At 36.0% G+C, this 12273-nt stretch overlaps 1 protein-coding gene across 1 annotated transcript in view; it reads left to right on the top strand.

Annotated features, from left to right (window-relative positions):
- The window catches only part of LOC112246849 (cadherin-7-like), a 61713-nt gene that overhangs the window by 15066 nt on the left and 34374 nt on the right, over positions 1 to 12273 (top strand). The window contains exon 7 of the mRNA XM_024415421.1: positions 10838 to 10959. Coding sequence (XP_024271189.1) covers positions 10838 to 10959 — 122 coding nt within the window. The remainder of the gene's footprint in view (positions 1 to 10837; positions 10960 to 12273) is intronic.

The raw sequence follows: 12273 nt of genomic DNA, 5'->3' as shown, positions 1-12273 counted from the left end.
ACTTAGATATATTGTCCAGAAATGTACACAATATGCAACTACATAGTGCACCTTCATCTATTTAGGCCCCCCCCCTCTTATCGGCTCAAGAGCACACCCAAAACCTATGTAGTATCTCTTCACCAGTGACATCACACACAAACTGTAAGGCTGTTGTAAGACATGTCAATCATTACCTCTAGCTACTTTACACTCTTAGAAAAAAAGGGTTCCAAAAGGGTTCTTCGGCTGTCCCCATAGGAGAACCCTTTATGGTTCTAGGTAGAACACTTTTACTTTTCAGGTAGAACCCTTTTGGGCTTCATGTAGAACCCTCTGTGGAAAGAGTTTGACTGTACATGCAACCATAATAATGGTTTTACCTGGAGGGTTCTCCTATGGGGTCAGCCAAAGAACCCTTTTAGGTTCTCGATAGCACCTTTTTTCTACGAGCGCACAAGAGGGTCACTCTTCACTTTTGTTACACTCATTGTGACTGCACACAGAGTGGACCAGTGCCTTCACCGTACCTGCGATTTAAGACTATATTTCACACTTGACAAATCCCAAATTCTATTAAAATGAAGTAAAATCCCATATCATAAAAGACAGACTTAAGCTTCCTATGCTATTTCTCAATGAATATCATTAGTCGAAGGCTCACTGGGATTTTACCAATTTCGCTTGGCAGTCTGGAAAGCAGAAGGTCTCCTTGACTCTAGAGGAGAGTTCTGAGCAGATGCTCTGCTGCAGTAGAGGTCGACTGCTGTTGATCGCCGGCTCCAGAACTCGTGGCGTTTGATCGAGCCCCACCATGATTCCAAATGATGGCCGAAGCTGGAGCACACACACACACACACACACACACACACACACACACACACACACACACACACACACACACACACACACACACACACACACACACACACACACACACACACACACACACACACACACACACAAACACACACACCTCCTAACTCCCAGGCTTTCCGGCTGATGACTTTGTCCGTGACCTTTGGCAAAAGACGTGCACCTGTTCCCCGATCGCTCCATCTGACTCACTTCTACTGAGGCTGGAACTCAGTCAAACCTGCACTGAGGTTGTATGGTTGTAACTATTACACAAACTCTTCCAAATTGGTACAGGGGAGAATGGGGTAAGGTGACCCAAAGGGGTATGCAGAGGGACCCTTGTTTCTACGAATCCATACACAAAATGTATAATTTGAACAAATATTTAGGAAGAGGTCATCATTTCATGGAGTCCGTGAAGGAGGAAACCACATGGAAAAAAGTAGTAAGCAAGTTAGGTTAAAAAAAATCCGATTTTTTTTCACTAAGTCAAATGAATTTAATGTGTTTCATGATGCTTGTATCTAAATCAAAGTAGATCAGTTTAAGATTGTTCTATACATCAGTTGAGTCTCAATAAGATTCAATATGAGGACCTAAACCTAGCATTAAAGTGCATCCTAGCTGTGTGGGCTAATGTAATCTAAACGTTTGCCTTGGGGTAAATTAAGCCAATGGTTGAGCCAATGACAAGTTGAGCAAATTGAAGCGTTTTCTAATATTGATCTGAATTCTGTTGAGTGTGGAGTCTATGATTGTGAGTTCTGCTCCAATATCAAAGTAGCCCTTTGGGGACACAGTACTCGAATGCCACCTCACTTAAAGTCAATAGATCATGCTTCCCTGACAACAACAAAAAACTTTTTTTGCAGTTTTGAAACTGCAGTAAAAGTCCAGTAACTGCTGTCGACTGTGGTATTTTGGATGCAGTAATTGTTGAACAACTGCAGCGTAGATGGATTGCAGCTACCTTGAATGTATCTTGGCAGGGGAGATCGAGGTGTCTTCTACTTATCTCTGCTTGAGGAAACATCCCCGAAGAAACAATGTATCCATTGTTTTTAGCCAGAGTTTGCAATTGGCTAAATAATTAAGGTGTGTATGAAAACAAATCTTAGGGCTGGTTCCAAAGGACACAGATTAGTTTAAGTCCTGGATTAAAAAACATGCTCAAAAGTGAATCACCATTGCTATATGATAATACAATGTGCTATATGATAATACAATGTGATATATGATAATAAAATGTGCTATATGATAATACAATGTGCTATATGATAATACAATGTGCTATATGATAATACAATGTGATATATGATAATACAATGTGCTATATGATAATGTTATATGAAAATACAATGTGTTATATGATAATACAATGTGCTATATGATAATGTTATATGAAAATACAATGTGCTATATGATAATACAATGTGCTATATGATAATGTTATATGAAAATACAATGTGCTATATGATAATACAATGTGCTATATGATAATGTTATATGAAAATACAATGTGCTGTATGATAATACAATGTGCTATATGATAATACAATGTGCTATATGATAATACAATGTGCTATATGATAATACAATGTGCTATAGGATAATACAATGTGCTATATGATAATGTTATATGAAAATACAATGTGCTGTATGATAATACAATGTGCTATATGATAATACAATGTGCTATAGGATAATACAATGTGCTATATGATAATACAATGTGCTATAGGATAATACAATGTGCTATATGATAATACAATGTGCTATAGGATAATACAATGTGCTATATGATAATACAATGTGCTATAGGATAATACAATGTGCTATAGGATAATACAATGTGCTATATGATAATACAATGTGCTATATGATAATACAATGTGCTATAGGATAATGCAATGTGCTATAGGATAATACAATGTGCTATAGGATAATACAATGTGCTATATGATAATACAATGTGCTATAGGATAATACAATGTGCTATAGGATAATACAATGTGCTATATGATAATACAATGTGCTATATGATAATACAATGTGCTATATGATAATACAATGTGCTATATGATAATACAATGTGCTATATGATAATACAATGTGCTATATGATAATACAATGTGCTATAGGATAATACAATGTGCTATATGATAATGTTATATGAAAATACAATGTGCTGTATGATAATACAATGTGCTATATGATAATACAATGTGCTATAGGATAATACAATGTGCTATATGATAATACAATGTGCTATAGGATAATACAATGTGCTATATGATAATACAATGTGCTATAGGATAATACAATGTGCTATATGATAATACAATGTGCTATAGGATAATACAATGTGCTATAGGATAATACAATGTGCTATAGGATAATACAATGTGCTATATGATAATGTTATATGAAAATACAATGTGCTATATGATAATACAATGTGATATATGATAATGCTATATGATAATACAATGTGCTATATGATAATACAATGTGCTATAGGATAATACAATGTGCTATAGGATAATGCAATGTGCTATAGGATAATACAATGTGCTATATGATAATACAATGTGCTATATGATAATACAATGTGCTATAGGATAATACAATGTGCTATATGATAATGTTATATGAAAATACAATGTGCTATATGATAATACAATGTGATATATGATAATGCTATATGATAATACAATGTGCTATATGATAAGACAATGTGCTATATGATAAGACAATGTGATATATGATAATAAAATGTGCTATATGATAATAAAATGTGCTATATGATAATAAAATGTGCTATATGATAATACAATGTGCTATATGATAATACAATGTGCTGTATGATAATGTTATATGAAAATACAATGTGTTATATGATAATACAATGTGCTATATGATAATGTTATATGAAAATACAATGTGCTGTATGATAATACAATGTGCTATATGATAATACAATGTGCTATATGATAATACAATGTGCTATATGATAATACAATGTGCTATATGATAATACAATGTGCTATAGGATAATACAATGTGCTGTATGATAATACAATGTGCTATATGATAATACAATGTGCTATAGGAAAATACAATGTGCTATATGATAATACAATGTGCTATATGATAATACAATGTGCTATAGGATAATACAATGTGCTGTATGATAATACAATGTGCTATAGGATAATACAATGTGCTATATGATAATACAATGTGCTATAGGATAATACAATGTGCTGTATGATAATACAATGTGCTATATGATAATACAATGTGCTATATGATAATGTTATATGAAAATACAATGTGCTATATGATAATACAATGTGCTATAGGATAATGTTATATGAAAATACAATGTGCTATATGATAATACAATGTGCTATATGATAATGTTATATGAAAATACAATGTGTTATATGATAATACAATGTGCTATAGGATAATGTTATAGGATAATACAATGTGCTATATGATAATACAATGTGCTATATGATAATGTTATATGAAAATACAATGTGTTATATGATAATACAATGTGCTATATGATAATGGTATAGGATAATACAATGTGCTATATGATAATACAATGTGCTATATGATAATACAATGTGCTATATGATAATACAATGTGCTATATGATAATACAATGTGCTATATGATAATACAATGTGCTATAGGAAAATACAATGTGCTATAGGAAAATACAATGTGCTATAGGAAAATACAATGTGCTGTATGATAATACAATGTGCTATATGATAATACAATGTGCTATAGGAAAATACAATGTGCTATAGGAAAATACAATGTGCTATAGGAAAATACAATTGCAGGAAAAGCTGGACTTCAGATGTGAGATGTTTCTTTTATAAATTGGTTGAAAGGCTGTCATCTTTGGATAGCGTGTTTCATGACTCGTTTGTCTCACTTTGGCATGGGAGATACAAAGTTATAAACAAGTTGTACCAAAGCCAATTTCCAAGAACTAAATATTTTATGAAGACTTTTCACAAAGCAGTGTGTTAATTGAATTAACACTTTGAGTGTTGATTTAACACTGTTTTTATTTATTTCATTTTATTACACTGGAATATTTGCAGTGTGAGCATCTAACTTGCCATTTGCAAGGTTTGCAATTGGCTTTGAATTACTCTGCAGTATTTTCAGGTATCATAAAAATTCATTGCAACTTTCAACCTTTTCAGTGGCATGTTGAAAGTGTCATACAGTAGTTGAGTGTTACAAAGATATTTATACTTATCGGTTCTAAATATCTTTGGTTTTCTTTTGACTTGATTTTATACACCTGGACATTCAGGAGAATGGACATTTACAGTATGTTCAGATAGAAATGTATTGTGTAGATCAAATATGACTGTCAGATAGATTGAAATAGTTTAGGAGATTGTGTGTGTGATCTAGTCAATCTATTTCAACATGCAATCAATTCCGGATACAGCACTACCGTTCGTTGGAGGCAGCCAATCAGAAAAGTAGTCACTGAGATCTGGATTCAAATATTTTGAAAAAGTAGTCATCTTTGGGGGGGGGTTGTACTCACCTCCAAAGTAACTGTTCGTTACCCCGTAAAAATCTCTCTCTCTGTTTCTCTCTCTCTGTTTCTCTCTCTCTCTGTTTCTCTCTCTCTGTTTCTCTCTCTCTCTGTTTCTCTCTCTCTGTGTTTCTCTCTCTGTGTTTCTCTCTCTCTGTTTCTCTCTCTCTGTGTTTCTCTCTCTCGGTATATCAGCAGCAGGTGTGCATGATGTACTGACAGACGTGCACAATCTATTTCTATGTCGAGCTGCAGTCAACAACTGTGGAGACATGTAGATAATGCTACAGTAGTGAAAGGAGTATACTGTGCCTTCAGAAAGTATTCATACCCCTTGACCTATTCCACATTTTGTTGTGTTACAGACAGAATTCAAAATGGATTGAAAAAATTAATGCAGTCATCTACACACAATACCCAATATTGACAAAGTGAAAATATGTTTTTAGAAATTGTAACACATGTATTAAGTATTCAGACCCCTGAGTCAATACATTCTAATTTCTTGGCCACATTTTTGCAGTTTTATTTTAACATATAATTGCAAACAGGATGCATGTTTTGGAATATTTGTATTCTGTACAGACTTCCTTCTTTTCACTCTGTCATTTAGGTTAATATTATGGAGTAACTACTGTGTTGTTGATCCATCAGTTTTCTCCCATCACAGCAACTCTGTCATTTAGGTTAATATTATGGAGTAACTCCCATCAGTTTTCACAGCAACTCTGTCATTTAGGTTAATATTATGGAGTAACTACAGTGTTGTTGATCCATCAGTTTTCTCCCATCACAGCAACTCTGTCATTTAGGTTAATATTATGGAGTAACTACAGTGTTGTTGATCCATCAGTTTTCACCCATCACAGCAACTCTGTCATTTAGGTTAATATTATGGAGTAACTACTGTGTTGTTGATCCATCAGTTTTCTCCCATCACAGCAACTCTGTCATTTAGGTTAGTATTATGGAGTAACTACTCTGTTGTTGATCCATCAGTTTTCTCCCATCACAGCAACTCTGTCATTTAGGTTAGTATTATGGAGTAACTACTGTTTTATCCATCAGTTTTCTCCCATCACAGCAACTCTGTCATTTAGTTAATATTGGAGTAACTGATCCATCAGTTTTCACCCCATCACAGCAACTCTGTCATTTAGGTTAATATTATGGAGTAACTACAGTGTTGTTGATCCATCAGTTTTCACCCATCACAGCAACTCTGTCATTTAGGTTAATATTATGGAGTAACTACCAGTTTGTTGATCCATCATTTTCATCACAGCAACTCTGTCATTTAGGTTAGTATTATGGAGTAACTACTCTGTTGTTGATCCATCAGTTTTCACGCCTCATTTAGGTTAAATTATGGAGTAGCAGTTTCCATCAGTTTTCTCCCATCCAGCAACTGTAACTGTTTTAACAAGGATGCCTGTGTCTTTGTAGTGAATGGGTATATTGATACACCATCCAAAGTGTAATTAATAACTTCACCATGCTCAAATATACCATATTCAATGTCTGTTTTTTTGTTTTGTTTTTTACCCATCTACCAATAGGTGCACTTCTTTGCGAGGCATTGGAAAACCTTAACGTAACCTGGTCTTTGTGGCTGAGTGTTTGAAATTCACTGCTCGGCTGAGGGACCTTACAGATAATTGTATGTGTGGGGTACAGAGATGAGGTAGTCATTCAAAAATCACGTTAAACACTATTATTGCAGACAGAGTGAGTCCACGCAACGTATTGTGTGACTTGTTAAGCAAATGTTTACTCCTGAACTTATTTAGGCATAACAAAGGGGTTGAATACTAATAGACTCAAGACATTTCCGCTTTTCATATTGTATTAATTTGTAAATATTTCTAAAAAACATTATTCCACTTTGACATTATGGGGTACTGTGTGTAGGCCAGTGAGAAAATCATCTCAATTTAATCCATTTTCAATTCAGGCTGTAACACACCAAAATGTGTAAAAAGTCAAGTGATGTGAGTACTTTCTGAAGGCTATAAGCAATGGGATTTCGCATTACAAACACATGTATGTTAACAGGAACTGATATTGTGATATTGGCCACGTTCCAGACCTGCAAAGCAGTTGAGCTGCAAATTAATCAAGGATTTGGGCATCAGATTGCAATATCATGTTAATGCTGTTACTGTTATGTTAAACACTTTCAGGGGTTGTGTGATTTGCGAATCTAATGTAGGCGGCCTGGAACACAGCCAATGTGTTATCCACTAGATTATATAGATGGCAACTGACACTCACTAAATGTGTGCTGTATTAGTAAACTAGCTATTGGCACAGTTGAAGCAAGGCTTGACATCAGGGTCATGTTCATTAGGGCATGTTCACACCACAGCCAAACATTTTGCAACGGAAAACAAAAAATAAACCAGTTCAGATAGCACCTCCCCTTTTCACTCTCGTTTGAATCATTTTCTCCCCTTTCATACCTGCTGAACACAACCCAGGAATTGTGAGCAAAGCAATGCGCAAATTATTACATCTATGCCTTAATTAGACTGAACTGACCGATCGTGTAGGACAGGCAGACAGCTGATGATCGAGCACAGGTTTGAACCCACAAGCGTTGTAGTGAAACTCAAAGTAAAACATCATTTTGCAGTATAATTTCTCTAGCTTCTTCTGGCTAGATTAATTGATTTCTGTAATCGAAGGAAAAAACCTTTTAACTTTGAGCTGCAGCCTAGATAAATGTAAATCATACATCATATCCTCTTCGTCAGCCAGAAGAGCTGGCCCACGGTGAGGACATTTACAGGGATGAGAAAGAGGGAGTCTGTTGGAATGATATTGTGGACATATGCTTTTTACCATAGAGGACTAAAGGAGAGAGGGTTGGTGTAATGGCCAAGCAGACACACACACACACATGCACACACATGGATGTACAAACACACACAAACACTCCCATGCGCGCACACACACACACACACACACACACACCCTGCCAGATGTTGTCCTTCTGGTGGAGCTGGTGCCATTTGCCCTCCACAGGTGTTCAGTGTTTGCCGGTGGAATTTATGTATAGATTACAGAATTCCCCAAGTAATAAGAGGGGATAAAGTTCTAACTAAATATACCCATTACTGTTGACTGAAATCACAGGGGATAATGTCCAAACTAAACCTACCCATCACTATTGACTGAAATCACAGGGGATAATGTAAAACTAAACAGAACCATCACTGTTGACTGAAATCACAGGGGATAATGTTCAAACTAAACCTACCCATCACTGTTGACTGAAATCACAGGGGATAATGTAAAACTAAACAGACCCATCACTGTTGACTGAAATCACAGGGGATAATGTCCAAACTAAACCTACCCATCACTGTTGACTGAAATCACAGGGGATAATGTCCAAACTAAACAGACCTATCACTGTTGACTGAAATCACAGGGGATAATGTCCAAACTAAACAGACCTATCACTGCTGACTGAAATCACAGGGGATAATGTCCAAACTAAACCTACCCATCACTGCTGATCGCACCTGTGACTCTGGCCACATGCTACAGATGTAGAGGATTATTCATATTAAGACATAAGCGACTCCAGATACAACCAACCCATCTCTCCCCACATGAATTACACCCGTGTCTTTGAGAGACAACCAGATCTCAGGTATATTTTCCTCAGCTCACCACTCGCCACTTATGGTTGAACTGTGGAGATATCTGCAGAGAAACAGTTGAGGGACATACAATAAGTACCCCAACATCAATGATAGGAACATCAATCTCTGAGTTATACCGTTTACTATGACATAGCAGAAAGTGTTGGTTCCTTTCTAGGTTATTCTAGGTCACTGACACTGACTCAACTCCAGCCACTTTAATAATGGGAATTGATGGGAAATGATGTAAATATATCACTAGCCACTTTAAACAATGCTACCTTATATAATGTTTACATACCCTACATTATTAATCTCATATGCATACGTATATACTGTATATCATCGACTGCATCCTTATGTAATACATGTATCACTAGCCACTTTAACTATGCCACTTTGTTTACATACTCATCTCGTATGTATATACTGTACTCGATATCAGCTACTGTATCTTGCCTATGCTGCTCTGTACCATCACTCATTCATATATCCTTATGTACATATTCTTTATCCCCTTACACTGTGTATAAGACAGTAGTTTTGGAATTGTTAGTTAGATTACTTGTTGGTTATTACTGCATTGTCGGAACTAGAAGCACAAGCATTTCGCTACACTCGCATTAACATCTGCTAACCATGTGTATGTGATCAATAAAATTTGATTTGATTTGATTTTAAGTTCAATAGAACTAGTAATACCAATTCATCTTGATTATGAAGATGCTATACATAGTACATGATCATGCATCACACACAGTATGTGGTCTTTGGGCCATTGGTCATTACACACCGAGTTTGTAGGAAGTTGAAAATGATATAAAAACACGGATCAACTATTCTCGTGAGTCTGTTTTTTTTTACAGATCTGTATTTATATCTATGAATGTTCTGCCTTCAGACCACTCTCCGGTGGAGAATTTAGCGTGCCGAGAAACCTTGGCCTGTCGGTTACCCCAATCCATGATTTATATTAAGATAAAGGTTCAGCTGAAGAGAAGGTAAACAAGACAAAATTTGCTTGTTAAAAAGCAAACAACATGCGTCGTCTGAACATGCCGAGTCACTCAGTGAAGACCACAGAGTTGTTGTCGAGCTCCAACCCTTAATAAGAACACTTCCAGACACCCCACAGTCTTCCAGACTTCCTACACAGTCTGTTTTCTGAATGTTTTCTTAAAAGGGATAGTGCACCACATTTTATGTAAATATTGTTTTCCTTACCCTGTAAGCAGTCTATGGACAAGGTAATGTAGCAACCCATGCTTTGTTTATGTGGCCACTGTCTTCAAATGCTAACATTTTAGCAATTTTTGTTCCAAGTCTCTAAACTTGTCTGTGTAGCTCCATAAAGTTATTTTAACACACGCTAATACAGGTGTGTGGAGAAATCAGTTAAAGGAACTTGATGTTGTGGGGCAGAACATGAACATGCCCCAGACAGTGCTGTTGAAGTTACTGTTGACCTTCATTGCAAAACAGTTTATTTTAATACATTATTTGGTGACATATTAATATATATACAACTATATATATAGTATAGTTTTACTACTAAAAATACTTTTTTAATGTTTCACTATTTACATTTTTATGAAATGCCACGGAGGAGGATGGTCCTCCCCTTCCTCCTCTGAGGAGCCTCCACTGCCAGATACATGCATTTTTAAAATATATATATTTTTAATTGAATTGACACATGCTTATAGACCAGGGAATTTGGTTGTGCTTATCCTTGACCACTTGTTCCTTTGTTTCCCCCCAGTGGACCCATTGCAAGTGGGAAAGGGTGTAGTTCTGATCACAGTGACGGACATCAATGACAACGCGCCTGTCTTCGCCATCGAGTATGAGACCTACCTTTGTGAGAGTGCCAGACCTGGACAGGTATGTCAACATCTTATGATGCATTCAAAATCTCCTATTGGTAATGGAAGACTGAGGGCCATATACTGTACATTAGAATGGGATGACACAATTGAATGTTCTGATGCAGAGTTCAAAGATGATATGATTTTGGTAGCGCTGTTACATTGGATAAAACAATTATATTGCATATTATTGTTGCAATTAAAACAAATGAATAATTAGCCGTGTTGGGGAGTGTGAACTAGATGTAGTTAAATTAGTAATTTAAGAACATTTTGCAGTCGCTTGGTGGTAGAACTAAATTCAAACATTGGTAGTGTTTTCAGTAGTTAATTACTTTCTTTGCCATGTAGCGGTGTAGCTAACTACTGGAACTACACACTACTGTTTTACCATGTAGCGGTGTAGCTAACTGTGGAACTACACACTACTGTTTTACCATGTAGCGGTGTAGCTAACTACTGGAACTACACACTAAAGTTTTATCATGTAGCGGTGTAGCTAACTGTCGGAACTACACACTACTGTTTTTCGCAAAAAGAAGTAGGCAATTAATTTCCTTTCTTTTTCGTCATCAGACCTCCCTAATTCTCACTTGAAACATTGTTTTTGTGTTTAATAGGCTAAATTACACATTCTGTTAACATATGACCCGGAAGTGATCTATTCTTGTAATTTGTCGTTTATGACATTTCAGATTTACACGTGATACTTTTTTAAGTAGTATGAATGTAGTGAACTACATTTTCAAAGTAACTTCAGTTAAGTAAAATATATTTTTCTAAGGGTAGCCTTAGTGTAACTCGACTTTTTCCAGTGTGAAATAATTGGTAGCTTGGTAAACTATATTTTCGGATTAGCTTCCCCAGCACTGATAACTAAGCATATATATTTATTTATTTAAATTTTATTTTACCTTTATTTAACCAGGCAAGTCAGTTAAGAACAAATTCTTATTTTCAATGACGGGCTAGGAACAGTGGGTTAACTGCCTGTTCAGGGGCAGAACAACAGATTTGTACCTTGTCAGCTCGGGGGTTTGAACTCGCGACCTTGAACTCGCAACCTTCCGGTTACTAGTCCAACGCTCTAACCACATTTTGAGGTGGAAAAAGATTTTCTGCGCCATAATTGTCTCATAGCCAATTGTATAAAACAACAGCGGTCAGGTGAAGGTAGTTAGAGGCGTCACATGGATCTCCATAGCAGGTGCCTAATCAGGGGATCAAAGCTTTGTGCTGCCATGTGGAAAAGGGTTTTATAGGGGGATGCAAAACAGGACTGTGGGGGGATTGTGGCATGAAATTGGTTTGTGTGAAAACGTGGCGTGGT

This window comes from Oncorhynchus tshawytscha, linkage group LG28, assembly GCF_018296145.1.
Source record: "Oncorhynchus tshawytscha isolate Ot180627B linkage group LG28, Otsh_v2.0, whole genome shotgun sequence".
Taxonomy (NCBI): Eukaryota; Metazoa; Chordata; class Actinopteri; order Salmoniformes; family Salmonidae; genus Oncorhynchus; species Oncorhynchus tshawytscha.
This window is presented reverse-complemented; position numbering and strand designations above follow the sequence as displayed.